The 21,226-nt window shown below is 38.1% G+C and overlaps 2 protein-coding genes and 1 pseudogene across 3 annotated transcripts; all 3 read left to right on the top strand.

Annotated features, from left to right (window-relative positions):
* The first annotated feature begins 223 nt into the window (after positions 1 to 223).
* Positions 224 to 3,403, top strand: LOC144630860 (dermatan-sulfate epimerase-like protein; annotated as a pseudogene). Its single transcript, XR_013566644.1, has 2 exons — positions 224 to 249; positions 1,022 to 3,403. The product of XR_013566644.1 is annotated as a dermatan-sulfate epimerase-like protein (transcript).
* Positions 3,404 to 5,855: 2,452 nt separating this feature from the next.
* Positions 5,856 to 8,562, top strand: LOC144630530 (E3 ubiquitin-protein ligase TRIM45-like). The gene has a single exon (XM_078488889.1). It carries the CDS (start codon positions 5,865 to 5,867, stop codon positions 8,115 to 8,117), a length of 2,253 nt encoding a protein of 750 aa, XP_078345015.1. The 5' UTR covers positions 5,856 to 5,864; the 3' UTR covers positions 8,118 to 8,562.
* A 6,364-nt stretch (positions 8,563 to 14,926) lies between these two features.
* LOC144630856 (dermatan-sulfate epimerase-like protein) lies at positions 14,927 to 17,357 on the top strand. Its single transcript, XM_078489209.1, has one exon. The coding sequence runs from the start codon at positions 14,927 to 14,929 to the stop codon at positions 17,312 to 17,314; it is 2,388 nt and encodes a 795-aa protein (XP_078345335.1). The 3' UTR covers positions 17,315 to 17,357.
* The last annotated feature ends 3,869 nt before the right edge of the window (positions 17,358 to 21,226 follow it).

Below are 21,226 nucleotides of genomic sequence, written 5' to 3'. Positions count from 1 at the left end.
CTTAAAAAAGCTGCTGCCGTGATTCAGATTAAAATTAACTAAAATATATGTGCGCCTCTTCCAATTGGAGTCCATTAGTTAAAGCGTAAAGATTCTTTATCGGTCCAAAATTATTCTTTAATCGATGTTTGCTTATTTGCCTTTAGCAAATAAGCACTTTATGGGAATATATAATATATATGCACGAACTCACAGCAAAAAGTCGTCTACGTGACCATCACCGATAACAACAGCAAAAGAGGAAATAAGGTAAGAAAAAGCAGCTTTGTGGTTACCGTTATTTTATATTAGAATACCTAGCCTCGTGATAATTAATTTTCTTTTTTTTAACTTTAAATGCCTTTGGAAATTCAATTTGTTTTAATTCCCTTATTTTTTAGCCTTATCTTGATCATGATCACTTTTAGTCGTGTTATAAATATTTTTTCGTCTTAAGCCTGTTCGTGTAACTGTTTCTTTAAAATACAATGATGTAAAATGAATAAAAAGTAAAGTAGAAAGAAATCTATAGCTTAAAAAATAATTTTAACCATCGAATTTTCCTTTTTGTTTTGATTTAGATGTATAATTCTTAAAATAAAGACAAGCGCCAGTCATTCACGTAAACAAGCAGTGAATTAAGTAAATGGAAGGCTCTTTAAATGAAGAAACAAAGACTTTATAATTTGCATTGCAGACTTATCAATTTTGTTATTTTTTTCAGCACCTTACAATTATATTGCCCTTGTCGCAACAAACACTACGTGACAAAAAAATTTATTTTAAGAATTAATGAATTATTTGAGCATTTTTCAATTAAATTTAACCCATTTCCACCAACACTGCGCGAGGAAAAAAGGTCTCAATGAAGCCAGAAAAATTATGTTTTAATTTGATTCTTTCAAGATTTTGGCAAGTTATGAATAATTTGAGCATCTACCAATCAAACTACTCCATTCTGTACAAACACTCCGCGCGCAAGGTAAATGAAAACGTTATTTATTAAGCCATTCAATTGCCAATTCCCTCTTTTATTTAACAGGTTTGAAGATATGTCGACCACCAGCCACCTTTTTGCCAGGATCCTCTTGTTGCTATATGGAATACACGTTACACGGGAAGAAGAAGCCATTCACCCAAATCTGTATTTTTCCTCGAATGATATAAATCGTTTACAACAGCAAGCACGAACAACCCATGGCAACATTTTCGCTCGTTTGAAGGAAGCAGCCGATGAAATGAAGAACAAGCCTTCAAGGTTTCTTCCTCCGCGTGATTGGAAGGAGTTCTCCAGCAGATGGAACGAAGATCATGGAAATAATTTTGGTGCTCTAGCAATGTATTGTGTTTTAAACGACAAGGATCTTTTAGCTAGGGATGTTGCTATGCAGTTTGATTCTTTGAAGCCTTTGTGTCTTTGCCCAATTGGCGTGTAAATGCTTCGATGGTAGATGATGTCCCCGTGGCACATAGCTTGGTTGCTGTGGCAACGGCTTACGATTTTTTGTACGAGCATCTTAATGACACACTCCGATCAAAAATCCTTCAAAAGGTCTCAGACGTCAGTAAGGAACTTTACGGAAGATCCTTCAAGCTTTCTTGGGGTACGCAATATATTCAAAATCACGTTGCAACTAATTACGTCGCTTTGTTCACTGGTGCCTTAGTTGTTGAAAAACACAACAAAGAGTCCACAGTCTGGAAGGGAAGAGCTCATCACATGTTGAACAGGACCATGTTCCTTCTGAGCCATGTCATAGATGGATGTATGGAGGAAGGAGCTGCTTATGGTTCTTATACCTCAAGGTCTCTGACTCAGTACATTTTCTTGGCCAAGAGGCACCTTGGTATTGATTTGACAAGAAACATTTGGTTAGAAGAACACTTTTGGTTCATTTACCACACAATTCTTCCAGGATTTACCGAGACAGTCGGTATTGCTGATTCAAATTCCAACTGGTTTTACGGTCCTGAAAGCCAACTCGTTTTCTTAGATAATTATGTCCTGAGAAAAGGTTATGGAAACTGGCTCGCAAGTAAAATTCGGAAGATGCGGTTGCAAGACAGAACACTTAGAGGCACCTTCGGGCATAGCTATTGTACTCTGCACACTGAATTCCTTTTTTACAATGCTAGCATTCCTGAGAAAGAACCGCCTATAGCACGCACACCTCAATTTCATGTTTTCGAAGACTGGGGTGTTGTAACTTACGGAGGAGGTGCTTTGGACAATGAAGGTCAGAGGAGTACTTTCCTCTCGTTTAAGTCCAGCGTATTGCATGGAAGGGCAGTAAACGAAATTGTCAGACGCAAGCCCTATGACTGGATAACAGGATGGCGTAGTTTCCATCCAGGTCACGAACACCCGGACCAAGGTTCCTTCGTATTTGCACCCAACGGCGTCCCTTTCATCACGGAGGCACTTTATGGGCCAAAATACACATGGCTGAACAACGTACTTTTATTTGGCCCCACAACGAAGCCCACTTGTTCTGGGCCTTTTGAGGGACAAATTGGAGACTGTGGAAAGTGGATGAATTACAGAGGCGAGACATTTTGGTTCGCTGACGCTGAAATTGTTGCTGCTACACAAACCGAAGAAGTTGTTTTCATGAGTGGCGAGATGTCTGGTTGGTACAGTTCTTCCCTGGGACTCGCAAGTGTGTATCGTGCTCTTGTACTTTTAAGACCTGGAGTTCTTTTAGTTGTTGACCATATTGAGAAAAGAGTGGAAAGCCCTACGCGAGACGTTGGAGCCTTTTTTCATAATAGAAACACCTCTTTTGAGGTGCAAAAAGACAAAGACGGAGCAACCTTTGGCTCAATTACTTTGCAGAATGAAACTTACCTAGTTCATTGGACCAACTCTCACGAAGGACACAGCATTGTACGATCCCAGAGCATCGAATATCGCGCCGAAGCTGGGCGAAGAAAGACTCACTTCCTCAACATCACAACAAAGCTGAAGAACAGGCAGACGAGATTAGCGTACGTTTTTGTTGCACCTGGAAACAAAGTTACAAAACCAAAATTACAAGGCAAGGAAAGTGGCGTACATGCGTCTTTAGAAATCAATGGCCTCCCGTGTCGTGTGTCCATTGCTACCAAGTACAATTCGTCAAAGGGAAGGCGATCTTTTCTCAGTTTTGACGGGTTTGCAAGAGTCCAAGTTGGTAACAAGTGTGTGATAGACTTTGGGTTATACAATAACACATCAACGCAGTGCATGTCCAAGCGTGCCAATTGCCAATTGAACTGTTCAAAAACAAATGTTCTGATTATTTTTGGGTGGATTCTTGGTTTCGTTGTGTTACTCTACCTGAAAAGATCTGGTCGACGTGTATTTAAATTAACAAGGCTCGTTCGCACAGTATATATAATTTTTGGACTTATCTTACTAATGTGGATTGTGATGATTTCATGAAACAAATTATTTTGTAAAGAAGCTGGGTTAAAGATTGGGCTGGAATTGATTTTCTTAAAAAGCGAACACTTTTCTGGCCTTTGGTTGGTCAAAATTACCGTGAAAAATCACTACAGTTAATTTTGCTTGTCACGGAAATGAGGACCAAATTCCATAGCCAGTGAGTGACATCTCATTTTTAAACGAAGAGATAAAACCTCTACTCGAGTGTCAATGGATTTATCTTCAGAGAAACTATTTGGAGATGCTTTTTACCAAAGAAAGAAATAATTACAAAAGCTTAACGCTGAAAATGGACTATAATATTTAAAGGACCATAATATAATAGGTGGACTACAATATTATTTAAATGGTGAAATGAAAGGTGGAATAAACAGACTACTCGTATTAAATCAGCTGATTAAATTAATGTTATTCTCAAAAAGTTGTCACAGTTTTGTTCTGTCACACTAGAAAGCTCTATAATTCTGATATTTTTGGTAACAGAGGTTGTTGTTAGTTTTCCTTGTCTTCACCTCTGACCTAGACCGTATATGATGCCATGAAAACACTATTGTCATTTCTTTTTTCAAGGTGATTAAAGATAACAAATGGGAGAAAGTACCAATTTAACAATAATCACTGCTGTTTTCAAAATGCAATAAAGCCATTACTTGTCTAGAATCTTTTCATTTGTCCGATATAAACACCAGCTTTTTTCTTTGAGGGCTACAGGAATTTCTTTGACCTACTAGTTAGTATCTATTCGGTAATTGCTGGATTTCAAACACTGGCTAGCAACATACATCCAAGCGGTAATGCTGTCACGAAAGCGAACGAAAGAATGTTACCTTGTGCCGGGGGGGGGGGGGGAACTCGCATATGAAAGTGACGGGGATGCTCGTCGTCTCGCTTAGGGGTGTAAATGTCGGATTTTTGGTCTCGCTTAGGGTGTTCCGGGCAAAACGCCAGTATTTTTAGCCATAATGGTCTCGTTTAGGGTTACACACGAAGAAATATACAAATATAAACTCCATTCTTAGTTTTTTGGTCTCTTTTAGGGGTCAAGAAAAGCTTGAGCCACACCCAGATTGGTCTCTTTTAGGGGTTCTTTTCAAAATTTCCGACGAGCATCCCCGTCCGTTTCATGTGGCAGTCCCCCCCCCCTCCCCCCCGGGACCTTGTGTTGGTCGACGCCATGCTCGAATGTTGTCGTGTGACAGATTGGTCACGCTCGTCACGCTTGCCTAACGTTTGTAGCTCTTCACGGTTTGTGATTTTTTCTTTAGAAAAATGCTTTTGGAACTGGAATGCCAAATTGTCTTAAGTTGGAAGGTTCATTTTTATTGTTTTTGTCTATAACATTTGTAAGTTGAGAAAGAAGGGATCTCGAAGTAAAATGGCATAAATAAACTATTGAATTGCATCTCACTCCGAAAATGAGTTATTTCGGGATCACGTTATACAGACTATTCTCTTAATTATCTTAATAACTTCGTTAATTTTATGCCATACGGCTTCAGCAAGAGCGGAACACCTCACTTCCAGTGTCAACACGTTTTGCGATTAGATCATTAGAAACTGAAGGAAAACAATTAAAATCCTCTTATAATTTAGTCCAGTGATTAGTTCGAACAGAACTGAAAGGTCGTCGAAAGATGGTAAAATATAATCACATGACTTAGTCGAGACAGTCGAGTTCAGTGAAGAATAGACATTGTGAACTGATGCTGACTGATGGCTGAAACTGTGCTTTGATGCTACATGACTATTAATAATTAAATTATTATGGATATCAAAATGTCGCTTCATAATCTTTGTATTGTAGACAACTGTAAACGATTTCTCTTGTTTCTGTTCGCGTTCTAACATGATGACATGTTTTAACAAGGGCGGAACGTGGAGAGCCATAAATTATAAGGTCACTGATTTCTGAGAATCTGAAACCAAAACAAAACAATAAGGACTCTTTTTTAACATAACAAAGCTCAGTCATTGGCTAGTACAACGGAAGAGGTCATCATAACAAAGGCAGACAGAATAAAAAGTCACAAGACTTTTATAATATTTACATTTCATATCTAGTTGCATGCATACGCAAATAGAAAGTCAGTCACGCCTTACGCAATATTATTTATAAATTCAGTGTTAATAGCTCCGAGAAGCCTTCAAACGGCGAACTGTAAACGTTTGTAATTTTGCTTTCTGTTTATGATAACAACGCTCAGTCATTGGCTAGTATAACGGACAAGGTCATCATTATATATCAAATAAAATAATGCAGGCGTGACAGAAAACAAAGTCACAAGACCCTTAACTTGTATTATTTACATTTCGTATCCAGTTGCATGCGTGCGCAAGAAAGGAAGTCACATGCCTTGCGCAATATTTATAAATAATCTAGAGTTCCGAGAAGCCTACAAAGTGTCAACGTTTGTTTGTAATTTTCCTTTCATTCTCACTAATTTTGCTAACAGCAGACATGGACATCAAAACGCTGCTTCATAACCTTCGCGAAGAAGTGTCTTGTTCGGTGTGCACGAGCATATTTACGGAACCGAAACAGCTTCCATGTTTACACAGTTTCTGTCTGCATTGCTTAAGGAAATGGCACCGAGCAAGCTTTAATGGCCGAGGAACAATCAAATGTCCGAACTGTCAAGCACTTAGCAGAGTACCCGAGAGTGGCGATCTGAAAGATCTTCCAACAAGTTTCTATCTGAACGGTATGATCGATGTTTTGACTATAAAAGAATGTAACAGCGGCCAAGTAAAATGTGGAAATTGCGACAAGAAAAGCTCCGAGTGTAACTACTGTTTCCAGTGCAGTTCTTTCTGGTGTGAGGGATGCGTTAGTGGTCACAACATTATCCGCAGCTATAAAGATCATCGAGTTCTGGCGCTTAAAGAGTTTCAAGACAAGGACTATGAGGACGTCTTGAAACGACCTGTGTTTTGCACAAAGCAACGACACCAGAATGAAGAGCTGAGATACTTCTGCAAGAATTGTCAAGCAGCCGTTTGTCAAACTTGCGTTACCCTGGAACACGCTGGTCACGGTCTGGAACACATAGAAGAAGAAGCTGAACGGCAGAAGACTCAGATGAGATCTTTAATTGAAACTCAAAGACATAACTTGCAAGCAAAGGTGAATGCAGTTAGTCAACTTGAAGAAGACTGCGCTAAACTGACACAGCAAAGCGAAAGCGTAAAGAAAGATGTCCAAACGTTTGCTGACAAGATCATTGCTGCCACTGAAGCGAAGAAACAAAGTATTTTTGAAGCGGTTGAAAACCAGACAAAAAAATCACTTGAGGGTCTAACAACTCAAAAGACCGAGATGGAGCATGAAATTAATGCCATCGGATCATCGCTGGAACAAGCTGAAAAACTATTAACACGGAGTACAAACGCTGAAATTGTTCAAATGAAGGAAACATTAGAGACAATCGTTGGCGGAGTATCCGGCGTTGCTGAAACCGTAGCGAAGCGTGAATCGGAAGGCCTTCCTGTTTTAGCCTTCGTGGAAAATCAAAAGGTCTTCGATTTTGTCAACACCCAAGAGATTGGTTCGTTTCAAATACTGCGCCAAACAAAAGCAAATCAATCTGTTGCCGAAGGTCAAGGTCTCAGAGACGCAATCGTTGGACGTGAAGCAATGTTTGTTTTGATCACAAAGGATGCCGAGGGAAGACAATGTTACAATAAGAGCGACTTAGTGACGGTAGAAATTTCCGACGAAAGAGGACGAGAGTACGTGACGGAAGTGCTAATCAAAGAATCCCAAGATGGAATCTACAAGATCAGCTATTTTCCAAGCCATCAGGGCACATGTAAAGTGTCAGTAAAGATCAACGAGGAAAATGTCCGCGACAGTCCTTTCCCTGTCCAAGTCAAACCAATGCAGTTCACACCACTTTTATCCTTTGGAAGGAAAGGTTCCTCCATTAGAATGCTTAACTCTCCTTGTGGATTGGCGGTGAATGACTCTAATGACATTGCTGTGACTGAGCTGTCCAACCACAGGGTTCAAATATTCAGCAGTGAAGGCAACTACTTGAGATCCTTTGGTCGACAAGGAAGTAACGAGGGACAGTTTAACAAGCCCATTGGAATAGCTTTTGCCAAAAATGGAAACATTTTCGTAGCAGATTCTGAAAACCACAGGATCCAGATTTTCAGCGGACTGGGCGAGTACCTAGGTACCTTTGGAAGTCAAGGAAGCCTCAATAATCAGCTCTGCAATCCTCATGGTTTATCTATAAACAGCAGTGGAAATATTATCGTTGCTGATTCAGGCAATAAACTGATTAAGATCTTTTCTCCTAATGGTGAGTTTTTAATGCAGATAGGCGAGCAGGGCTTTTTCACATGCCCCACTCATTGTGTTCAGTATGACGAAAAAATTATAGTGTCAGACGGTCATGAACATTGTGTTAAGGTTTTCGACAGGAAAGGAGATTTTAAATTCACTTTTGGAAAGCAGGGTGGAGGGGATGGGGAATTTAATAACCCGCGTTGCTTGTCAGTAAACAAATCGGGACATCTGATGGTCTGTGATTCTTGGAATAATAGAATACAAGTATTTGAAATGAATGGAAAGTTCATTTGCAAGTTTGGAACAAAAGGCGAGAATGTAGGAGAATTTAAGCTGCCGTCAGCTGTAGCATTTTTTACCAATGGTCAGCTGGTTGTGTCTGAAAGATACAACGACCGTGTTCAGATATTTCATTGAAATATAACATCTATATGTACCCAAAATTGATGACGGTTTGCATGACAATAGCACAAGCTGCCCTAAATATTGATCGCTGATGTGAGTAAAAACTAAAATGAATTATTGCAAGTAATGTTTCTTTTACTTAATTCGCCAGAGCTCCTTGGGTTGGAAAGCTCACACTTTTCTAGCATGAATATTGATTACTGAGCTTTGGGAAAAACCTAATCTCAATGAACAAATTTTCCATATCAATCTGACATTTTGCCTTTCGAATTATGAATAACTATGCATTACATACCTTGTATTGTTAGCATTTTTAAAATAACATAAATTCAATTAATTTGCAATATGTTGCAACAGACGAAGATGGAAAATCCATCAAACCTTGTCTTTAAGTAAAAAAAGTTTTGTAATGTAAGGGATTCTATGGCTTTCAAAGTTCACTGTTTTCAACAGTTAAACGAGCCTGGTTTAACACAAACTAGTAATTTGCAAATCTGTTAGAGCAGTTTTCAATTGAGTGTCGTAAAACCAAAACCAAAGTAATTACTCTGGCCAATCACAAAGAACACTGACAATCCAGTGAACCAATCAAAACTTGAAGCAAATACATGTAGCTGACACAAAGCGCGGGAAAACGTGCGCGAGCGAGTCACGATTGGTTTTGGTTTTAGTTCTGATTGGCTGAGAAAGTGGCGCGAAATTTTTAAGCCAATCACCAAGCGTAGCAATGCAAAACCAAAGCAAACGCAATTAACTTTCGACACTCAAGTGAAAACCGCTCTATAACAGAGGATGATGGGAAATCCATCAAAAAAGTTTTTTAAGAAAAATGACGATTTTTTGTAAGTGATGTTCGAGGTTTGGGTAGCTAGTTGTTTTCAACAGTTTAACCGAAACAAGTCTACCACAGGCACACATAATTTGCTAGGATCTTTGAAACTAAAATTATTGCAAGTGATGCTTTTACTTGGTTGAAGTTTGTTTGGGTTTTCTACATTTATATATATATGAAATAGGTAGGCCAGTATAATTGTATAAATATTGATTGTTGAGATTTGTAGTACTGTAATAAATGCAAGTTATGTTTGTCTCTTAAATTACAATGTAATTGCAACGTCCTTAGGTTGGGTAGCTCACAATTTTTATCCTATATACGAAATAGGTGTAAACTCTTAGACAGGGAGATGTGATGAGGATACTGGATTTAAACTTAAAGCAAATTGCCTAATTAAAAACTTATCGCATCCTACTGACTGGTTCGTTTTAGAATACGAATCCATTGGACTTGAAAGTTAGTCTTAAGTTAAAACGTTTTTCGTAAGCGTTTGTATACTGTGATCCGTTACTTGAAGGGACTGTGTCACGGCTTTGCTTAGCCTAAATTTTTACTAAGATCTGTCAAATACTCGCCATGAAACTTAGAAGAAATTACTCATGGATCTAAATGGCAAAACCAAGCTTCACTACAAATAAACATGTCTCCCAGGCGTTATAATTAAAAGTTGCAAAAAAAACCCCGAAAACTGTTCACCCCAAAGTTTTTCAAACACTCATAACGCAGTCTGTTTCTACTTAAATTTTTTCCATCCATACCTTCTTTTGTATTTGCTGTGTTATTGAAATGTTCCTTCACTAGTTTTAAGTGGTTATTTTTATATTTCACTCAATTTGGTGGCCAGTTTCTTATGTCTTTATTTGGCAAAAATCCGTGACACAGTTCCTTTCACGAGACAAGATGATAAGTAAGTGAAAAGAATAACTTTGTAAATCATTGAAATTTATTTGGTTGATCTAGATAAGAAAGTAAATCAAATGACGAGTTTGCTTGACTTCCTCTGCGTGTTTCAAAATTCATGTTCCTGTGTTTTATTATGAAAGCTTGGGATCACTGCCGGGGGTCCACGATGTCGTGGAGCCCAGACTGTTTCGAGCCTTGGAGCCCTTTACATTTCCATTTTGAAGCCCGTTTCCCTGGAGCCCTTTTAAAACTGAAGGTCCTGAGAACTGTTCTCGAACTTACATTTCGTACATACCAAATAAAATTTTTATCATGAATTTCAGAGTTACCCTCTTGCCGTCCAGCTGATTGGGAAAGTGGCTTGGTTCAAGTCGAGACGTGAACTGACATTTCAACCAAATTTTGAAACAATGATTCGTTGACCTGACGCTTACAATTGACAGAAGTAAAATGAAGAAAAAGATCTGATTTTCATAAGATAACTTCGGCATTTAGCTGTCTTACAGACATACTTCTGTCGTTTTTGTTCATCGCTGGCTCAGCATTCAGAAGATTGTTAAGCTCCTAACTCAAGAAGGGGCACATTGCCAGGGCATGTCCCAGCGACATGTAAGGTTAAGTCTCACGAGCCTCGTGGCCCATCGGGCCGGAGCCTATTACGGTTTCCGTAGCATGAAGCGACTAGGAGTATTTCTACTCCCCACCTGGATGGTGTGCTAGTACATCGCAGGGTTACCCCCCAGCAGTAAATTCGCTGGTACCCATTTATACACCTGGGTGACGTGAGGCACTGTGAGAGTAAAGTGTCTTGCCGAAGAACACAACGCAGTGCCCCGGCCAGGGCTCGAACCCGGGCCGTTCGATCCAAAGTCCAGCGCACCAATCATTAGGCCGCCGCACCTCCCATAACACCTTGCCTCCCAGCGACATGCAGCAGGGACAAAATACAACAATGTACCTACACAAGACAATGTAGCGGGGACATGTTGCAGCGACACGGCCCCTATTGTGTGCTGATGGTTTTAAGAGCACATGTCGCTGCAACATGTCCCCCGCTAAAGTTTGTTTCATTTGTACCTTGGCACATGTAGTTTTGTTCCTGCTGCATGTTGCGGGTACATCTCCCCTTGTTTGTCAGCACCTTCAGATTTTCGCGAAACAGTGTTCAGCTGCATTTTTTCTTCAACTGAAAGAAAACTATTTGTTATTGTGTGTCTACCTTAGTCAAAACAATATCATTCGTTCCTCACTTTTAAAGCCCTTTACGGTCTCGAACAAGCATTGGCCGATTCGACTATCCTCTGTGTGAATTTTATTTTAAACAATTGACAATTTGAAGGATACAAATGACTGCTGCTAGGTCAATACAATTAATTCTACCATTCCTCTCTTTTGAAGTTGCTTGTCGTGTTTCAGTTAACCTCACATATCCATGCCAACCAACGCAACAGCGTTAAATACAAAATACATTATTATGACCTTGAGAACAGCAGACACGTAAAGATTTTAAGAAAAACGACATTTTTTTAAGTTTTAAAGACATGTTTCGACAGAGCATCTGTCATCTTCAGTTGAATGGTTTACAAAGCACAAAGAGTTGAATAATAAATAGATAAAAAATGCTAATTAAGACAAGTAATAACAACAGAACGTGAAAATGTGTGAATTAGAAGGATAATTTTAGATTTACATGGTGTAATTGCTGATTGAGGCAAGGTAGTTCCTTTTGAATATGGATAGCCTCCTTTATCTTAAGTTGAAAGCTGGTAGAGGCGTGATCTAAAATATGAAAGCAATCTATTGAACACAAGGGCGACAACGTTCAGAATTCTGAAGGTGTTTGAAAATGTGTGAGGCCTTATCACTGGCTAAGTGCTCACGCACGCGTGTGGCAAAATGTCGAGTGGTTTCGCCGACATAACAGGCATTACAGCCCGCACATGCAAACTTATAAACCACACGCGAACGGAGACCGCCGGGGATAGGGTCTTTCACCCCAAAAAGATTACCGATCTTAAAAGAAGAAAAAACTAGTTTGATATCTAAATCATTACAATAGCGCTTAATTAAGTGTCTAATCTTTTTCTGAGTGACAACAGAAAAATAGCCTACGTACGGCAGCTTAAAGTAGAATGTGGGCAAAGTAGTAGGGAGGGAGTCCCCGGGACAATGGTTGCTATGGATACCAGTGATGTAACGTTTAACTATTTTTTCAATTAAATGGGCAGGGAAAAGGTTCTTTTTTAAAATTTCAGTAAGCTTGGTTAACCTTTACTGGGCTATTAACTAATTATTTTAGCTTCACCTCGTACTCGTACAAAGTAGGTCTGATTAGAACTCTTGTCGACCGGGCCTACAAGATCAACAACACCTGGCTGGGGTTACACGAGGATATAACCAAGCTTACTGAAATTTTAAAAAAGAACCTTTTCCCTGCCCATTTAATTGAAAAAGTAGTTAAACGTTACATCACTGGTATCCATAGCAACCATTGTCCCGGGGACTCCCTCCCTACTACTTTGCCCACATTCTACTTTAAGCTGCCGTACGTAGGCTATTTTTCTGTTGTCACTCAGAAAAAGATTAGACACTTAATTAAGCGCTATTGTAATGATTTAGATATCAAACTAGTTTTTTCTTCTTTTAAGATCGGTAATCTTTTTGGGGTGAAAGACCCTATCCCCGGCGGTCTCCGTTCGCGTGTGGTTTATAAGTTTGCATGTGCGGGCTGTAATGCCTGTTATGTCGGCGAAACCACCCGACATTTTGCCACACGCGTGCGTGAGCACTTAGCCAGTGATAAGGCCTCACACATTTTCAAACACCTTCAGAATTCTGAACGTTGTCGCCCTTGTGTTCAATAGATTGCTTTCATATTTTAGATCACGCCTCTACCAGCTTTCAACTTAAGACAAAGGAGGCTATCCATATTCAAAAGGAACTACCTTGCCTCAATCAGCAATTACACCATGTAAATCTAAAATTATCCTTCTAATTCACACATTTTCACGTTCTGTTGTTATTACTTGTCTTAATTAGCATTTTTTATCTACTTATTATTCAACTCTCTGTGCTTTGTAAACCATTCAACTGAAGATGACAGATGCTCTGTCGAAACATGTCTTTAAAACTTAAAAAAAATTGTCGTTTTTCTTAAAACATTATTATGAATAATGATAATATAAATGAAAACAAAAGTTTTTTCATTGGAAATGGAAAAATATAGTAATGCCGAACTACTCACGATCCAGGCTTAACGACAACATGTTACTTTACCATCTGAACTTCTATTTGTCCGTCTACAGCCGTATCGTTTTTTTTTTCTTTGTTATAAGCGAGACAGTTTTCTCTTTACCGGCTACTACCCCACCCGTGTCGGGGTGACATGTCCCTGGGACATGTCTCTACTACTTTTCATGTGTGTTTGTGTGTACACATTGTGGTCTTGTAGTTGCTACATGTCCCAGCTACGCGTCCCTGCTACATCTCTCCTCAGTGTGAGCAGTACATGGTTTTGTCGCTGCTACATGCGGCTGCGACACGTCCCTGCAGCGACATGTCCCCTCGGGTGTAGTCTCCTTTAACTCGACAAAAATTGCTTCCAGTGGACAAGTTGAACGACACGTGGTGAATGTTCATTAATCATTTTTTCTCCTTAAGTACGCTGGTAGCTACGATATAAAAAGTAAATATTAAATTGTATAAGTACAACGAAAGATTTCAGCTCACAATCTGTAAAAATTCTAAAAACCTACCATTTCCTAGCTACCTACGTTAAACCATTTCAAATCAAAAAATATCTTCGAGACACTTTAAGTTTTGCGTGATTTTTAACTTACTAAAATAGTGTAGTAGATAATCACGGAAAAAGCGACAATGTTTACTAATGGAAGTTTTTTTGTCTACTAACAAATCGATTGTATTGTGCCCTGCTTTACATTAAAGATGTCAAAAACTTTTATGGTGTATGCACAGCTGAGCGGGAATAACCACCCTCAATCACAATTTTAATTATTTTTGTGTTATTCACCGAGTAACATAAAACACTTTCTAAATAAGCTGATGCCGTGATTCAGTTTAAATTGAACTGAAATAAATGTGCGCCTCTTCCAATTGGAGTCCATTAGTTAAAGCGTAAAGATTCTTTATCGGTCCAAAATTATTCTTTAATCGATGTTTGCTATTTGCCTTTAGCAAATAAGCACTTTATGGGAATATATAATATATATGCACGAACTCACAGCAAAAGTCGTCTACATGACCATCACCGATAACAACAGCAAAAGAGGAAATAAGGTAAGAAAAAGCAGCTTTGTGCTTACCGTTATTTTATATTAGAATATCTTGTGATAATTAATTTTCTTTTTTTACCTTTAAATGCCTTTGGAAATTCAATTTGTTTTAATTCCCCTACCGTTCTTTTGCCTTATCTTGATCATGATCAATTTTTGTCATGTTTAAAATATCCTTTCGTCTTAAGCCTGTTCGTGTAACTGTTTTTTTTTAAATACAATCATGCGAAATGAATAAAAAGGATAGTAGAAAGAAATCCATAGCTTAAAAATAATTTTAACCATCCAATTTTCCTTTTTGTTTTGATTTAGATGTACAATTCTCAAAAGAAATGACAAGCGCCAGCCACTCACGCAAACAAAGAGTGAATTAAGTAAATGGAAGGCTCTTTAATGAAGAAACAAAGACTTTGTAATTTGCATTGCAGAGTTATCAATTTTGTTAATTATTTCAGCACCTTACAATTATTTTGCCCTTGTCGCAACAAATACTACGTGAGAAAAGAAGATCCCGATTTTAAGAATTTATGAATTATTTGAGCATCTTTCAATTAAATGGTACCTATATCAACCAACACTGCGTTTGGAAAAAAGGTCTCGATGAAGCCAGAAAAATTATGTCTAAATTTGATTCATTCAAGATTTTGGTAAGTTATGAATTATTCAAACATCTTCCAATAAGACTGCTCCATTCTAAACAAACACTTCGTGCACAAGGTCAGAGTAAACGTTATTTATTAAGTCATTCAATTGTCAATTCCTTCCCTCTTTTATTTATCAGGTTTGAAGATATGTCGACCGTCGGCCACCTTTTTGGCAGGATCCTCTTGTTGCTCTATGGAATACACGTTACACGGGAAGAACAGGCCATTCACCCAAATCTCTATTTTTCCTCGACTGATATCAACCGTTTACAACAGCAAGCACAAACAACCCATCACAACATTTTCGCTCGCTTGAGGGAAGCAACCGAAGAAATGAAGTACGAACCATTAAGGTTTCTTCCTCCGCGTGATTGGAAGAAATTCTCCAGCAGATGGAACGAAGATCATGGAAATAATTTTGGTGCTCTAGCAATGTATTGTGTTTTAAACGACAAGGATCTCTTAGCTAGGGATGTTGCTATGCAATTCTTTGAAGCCTTTGTCTCCTTACCAAACTGGCGTGTAAATGCTTCGATGGTAGATGATGTCCCCGTGGCACATAGCTTGGTTGCTGTGGCAACGGCTTACGATTTTTTGTACGAGCATCTTAATGACACACTCCGATCAAAAATCCTTCAAAAGGTCTCAGGCGTCAGTAAGGAACTTTACGAAAGATCCTTTAAGCTTTCTTGGGGTACGCAGTATATTCAAAATCACGTTGCAACAAATTACGTTGCAATGTTCACTGGTGCCTTAGTTGTTGAAAAACACAACAAAGAGGCCAAAGTCTGGAAAGAAAGAGCTCATCACATGCTGAACAGGACCATGTTCCTTCTGGGCCATGTCGTAGATGGATCCATGGAGGAAGGAGTTGCTTATGGTTCTTATACCTCAAGGTCTCTGACTCAGTACATTTTCTTGGCCAAGAGGCACCTTGGTCTTGATTTGACAAACAACATTTGGTTACAAGAACACTTTTGGTTCATTTACTACACGATTCTTCCAGGATTTACTGAGACGGTCGGTATTGCTGATTCAAATTCCAACTGGTTTTACGGTCCCGAAAGTCAACTAGTTTTCTTAGATAATTTTGTCATGAGAAATGGTTACGGAAACTGGCTCGCGAGTAAAATTAGGAGGTTACGATTAGAAGAACCTGATTTGAAAGGCTCCTTTGGACATCGTTTCTGCACACTACACACTGAATTCCTTTTCTTTGATGCAAGCATTCCTGAGACAGAGCCACCTAATGCATACACACCTCAACTTCATGTTTTTAACGACTGGGGTGTCGTTACTTATGGAGGTGGCGCTTTGGATAAAGACGGACATAAGAGCACTTTCCTTTCGTTTAAGTCCAGCGTATTGCACGGAAGGGCAGTTAACGAAATTGTTAGACGCAAACCCTATGACTGGATAACAGGATGGCGTAGTTTCAATCCAGGTCACGAACACCCGGACCAAGGTTCCTTTGTATTTGCACCCAACGGCGTCCCTTTCATCACGGAGGCTCTTTATGGGCCAAAATACACATGGCTGAATAACGTTCTTTTATTTGGCCCCACAACGAAGCCCACTTGTTCTGGGCCTTTTGAGGGCCAAATTGGTGACTGCGAAAAATGGATGAATTTCAAAGGTGAAGACGTGTGGCTTGCTCACGCTGAAATTGTTGCAGCGACACAATCTGAAGAAATTGTTTTCGTAAGTGGCGAGATGTCTGGTTGGTACAGTTCTTCCCTGGGACTCGCAAGTGTGTATCGTGCTCTTGTACTGCTAAGACCTGGAGTTCTTTTAGTTGTTGACCATATTGAGACAAAAGTTGAAAGCCCAGCTCGATATGTTGGAGCGTTTTTTCACAACAGAAACTCGCCCTTTGACATACAAGAAGACAAACACGGAGCAACCTTTGCCTCAGTTACTTTGTATGGTGAGACTTACTCAGTTCTCTTGGGCAACTCTCATGAAGGCCACAGCATTGTGCAATCCCAAAGCACTGAACACCGGGCAGAGGCTGGGCTCAGGAGGAGCCACTTCCTCAATATCACAACAAAGTTGAAGAAGAGGCAGACGAGATTAGCGTACGTCTTTATTGCACCTGGAAACAAAGTGACAAAGCCACAGTTACATGACGACGATATCGGCGTACATGCGTCTTTAGAAATCAATAGCCACTTGTATATTGTATCCATTCCTACAAGATACAATTCGTTGGAGACGAGACGTGCATTTCTCGGCTTTGACGGGTTTGCAAAAGTACAAATTAATAGCAAGTGTGTAATGCAGTTTGGGTTAAATGACAACATGTCAGCTCAAGGCATGTTAAGGCGAGGCAATTGTCGAGTATATAATTTCAGAAGGAATCTCGTTATTCTGTTTGTGTGGATCATATGTTTCCTTGTATTGATCCTTCTAATTATGTCAGGATCCCGTCGAGGTGGGTTCAAATGTACTCGGAGTATCTGTACACCAGTTTTTATCTTTTCACTGATTTTAATCTGGTCCTTTGTAATAGTCTTTTATAATATTGCACCTTAAAACAGACCGTACCTCGTAGTATCTGTTTTAACCTTCATTAGCCTGTTTTATTTTTTCTCGTTCGTAAGCGAAAGGGAGGGGGGGGAAGGAACCTCCAAAGGAGTTCACAACTTATAAGGTGTGTAAAGCCGACAAATTAAAAGGGATGCTTCATATCACAGCAAAGTGCCAATTACGACGTTATAACGACGTCATATATACGCCATCTTTGACCCGCGATCTTGGATTTTCAATTTTTCAAAAATGTCAGAAAACCTCTCAAAAGAATTTCACTTAAAAGATGGAAAATGGACCTTTTGCAGCCTATTTGTTATTCTTTTGTGTACTTGCATTGCCCTCCAAGCTTCGCTGCAGTTTCAATTTTTTTTTTTTTTGCCTGCTACGAGGCTTGGAGGTTAACTTGCATTAACACAAAAGAATAACAAGTAGGCTAAAAAAGGTCTTCAAGCTTCAAAGAAACCCAAATCTCGGTAACCACACTCACCGACCAAACAGTTTGACACATATGTTTTCTGATAATTTAACAGAAGTCACGAAGTTTGGTCACAATTTCGTGAATGGTGTCCAAGTCAGATTAGTTTGAAGTCAGCGCGGGTATTTGTGTGCCCCTCCTTATAGGCTAGATACGGAAATAAGGTTGCATTTTGTACGTAAGCATTTTTTTCTAAATAGAGAAAAATCTTCATTCCATGAACCGAAATGTTAGGACAACTTTTACGGATAATGGTATGTAAGTAAGGGCTTTACTGTCACGGATTGATTAGTTGCAATTTTATAACAACAAAGCAAAAAATGTGAGTACGTGGAGGCTCTCAATGAACTTTAAGGCTTAAAAACATCCAGAAATAAATGCATGAAAATTAACCGTCTACCAAAATATGTTGTATTTGTTATAAATATTCTTTTATATCATTTCTATGTTATAAATTCTTGTCTTAAGCACAATTATTGGTTTACTATTCGGGTTTGCGTGTATTTGTTTAGTTTTTGTAAAAAAAAAAAAAAAAATAAAAAAAAAAAAAAAAAAAAAAAAAAAAAGGAGGGGGGAAAAGGGGGGGGGGTCTTGGTTTTGGTTTTTTTCCTTATTGGGTGAGAAAGTGGCGCGGGATCTTTAAGGGTAGAAAGCAAAACAAAGAAACGCAATTTACTTTCGACAAACAAGTGAAAACCGCTCTAATGAATGTGTAACTTGAATGTATAAGTGACATAATGTAATAATGTTTCAAAATATATTTTATACATGGAAAAATAAGAATTCCTTTAACTCTTAGCCGTGCAGGGCTTAAATATAAGTGGAATATAACTAATAAATATTTTAAACCGTTTAACTGACAAATAAAAGCTTTTGTTAACGCGTTCGAGCTGCCTCTGAAAGCCACTCCTTTTAACTCCCACACAGTCCTGTGTCAGAAGTATTTCGAAACGTTTAGATACTTTGAATTTACTAACAGTAGTTCAAAAAATTGTTTTAATTCAGAGGTTTAAATGTTAATACCAAAAACAAAATTTCACACAAAAGTGCCTAATAAAAAATGCGGATGCAGATCTGACAAATAATCTGACCCAAAACTTCGATAGGGTACAAAATATTATGCACCGGAAACTTAACTTATTTACTTTCCTGTTGAGATTTGCCTCCAAATTCACAAACACCCACGATAAGCGGTAGTCCATAAAATATTTTTTGTAAATTGTGAATATTGATCTATTTAGTTACGCATGTGGGCAGCAAATTTTACTGACCGTGTTACTTATGTGGTCAGTTTTGTCACATTTTAATAAATACGTCAGGAAAAACGAATAATATCCAATTAAACCTTTCTACTAACTGGGTCATTTTTCTTTCTTTAATTCTTTATCGGTTAAACTTTAATTGACACAGACACTAGCTTCCTTATTTAATTATACTAATAAAATGTAATAAATTAATGTTAATCAATTTAATACACAATGTAAATGAGACAGAGGGGGCCCAATTCGGTCTGTTATTGTACGAGTGAGTCCGATTTGTTTAAAGAATGACACCAGCGAGAATTATTATTATTCTTAACAATTTTATTTTGCAAAAACAGGTTACAATACGGGTTATAGGATTACCAGTGAATTACCAGCAGTGAGAATCTTTATAAAATAGATTCGACGGCACGAGGTTATGTTTCCAATTAGTCGTAGCCTCGATATAATTCGCGGCAGGCTACAAATTTAGACAAACCGAAGCCTGTCACCAATTAATCATCTCTTTGTGAAAAATGCTCTTTGTCGAAAATGCTCTAAGATATATTAAACATAATTTTTGCCACAGAGGAAATGCAATCAAGTTGGATGCCTTTCAGATGTCATTGAACACCTTGTCCTTCGATATTTGGTTATTGGAAACCGAAGTTGCTCGCGGTCCAATTTGGTCAAAAAGGGCATGCTAACAACCAATCACAATTTAAAATGTAATAATTTCAAAAATATACAAAATATAGTAAAACATGACTATTGATTATCTTGAGTTGTTATCACACGGGCTACACTGCAAACGCCGTGGTCGATATACATGTAGTGGCCTGCTGAATAATGTTAACTTATGTTTTCACTCTGTATTAAGATAAGAATTTCTAATTTCGAGCAGGTCATGAATTTCCCACATTCAAAGTTTCCTGACAGCGTAGTTTCGAAGCACCCTGTCGAAATTTCACAAATTTCTTGTAGTATATCGATAAGAATCGATAAGAAGTTGACCAAAGAGTAATTATTTTCTTACTGTAATCCCGCAGCAAAATTTCTCGGAAGAACAAAATTAAACAGGAACTTTCTTGAACACACCCTGGAACATAATTTGAATTAGGAAGTTGTTCCACCAAACTGCCAGTAATTGTTCTAAAATTGCACCGGAAGCGTTACAAATGCAAGCTAAAGAACTTCCGGGCTGACTGTAACTTCTTTCTTTTCGATAGCAAGCCGTAATTGAAACTGATGATACAAAAACCTTAAATAGAAAGTGGTTGATTTTTTAAACCCCAAATTCAACTTTTTAATTCTTAATGCAGTTTATTCTTCGAAAGGTACATTAAGCTAATATCTCAGGGTTAGTAATTGTACTTATTTTAGGTATTTATGCGATATTATATTTACATTATAAGAAAAATTTAAATGTTAACCAACAATCTTTTAGTCGAATTTTCCCGAAGTACAACATCCAAAGCAAAAACTTGAAGGTGAAAAACAGCAACCGCCATGACTCAAGGCAATGCCGAGTTTTGATCAATGTAAAAAAAATTGTCTTCTTTTCATCTGTTTTCTCTAAGATTAGAAGCCGGTTTAACTAGTGAAATGATTTAGAAAATGCCTCTATAAAATAAAAGAAATGGTTTTATTATCCGTCTTCAATTAAAAGCTATCAGAAACACATATGCGATTTCTAAATTATGCAAGGGATTTAAAATAATTTTAACATTACGCGGAAGTCTGTAATATTACAAGTAAAAGAACAAAAAGGAAATATCGCAATGCGAGAAAAAATATTGTTTTATTGGTCCTGCTCAAAATTAAAACTTACTAAGTTATTATTCAAAATTATTTTCGTTTGCAATACTACAATAAACTTATAAATAAAAGTAACCATGAAATCCCAATTTAAAAAAAAAACTGAAACGAAAAACGTTTTTAACAACAAGGAAGAAACCAAAATATTAACGAGAATTATATTTCCTTGGTGATTTTGAACCAATATCATCAAATAACACGGGCCGGAAGGCTTCAGAGCAATTATCCCCTCAACAAAATTTTTTAAGTGCTTCAGGGGTCTTGATCAAGTTATTTTTATTCTTATTTTAAAAAAGTGAAAACACCAACGAGCAGCGCTTTATTTGTCGTCTTCAACTTTTGCGATATGGTTGGCACTTTATGATTAAAAGTTATATTTCT

Source organism: Oculina patagonica, chromosome 11, assembly GCF_052425735.1.
Source record: "Oculina patagonica isolate OP01 chromosome 11, crgOcupat, whole genome shotgun sequence".
Lineage (NCBI taxonomy): Eukaryota > Metazoa > Cnidaria > Anthozoa > Scleractinia > Oculinidae > Oculina > Oculina patagonica.
Note: the sequence above shows the minus strand (reverse complement) of the source record. Positions and strands in the feature narration are given on the sequence as shown.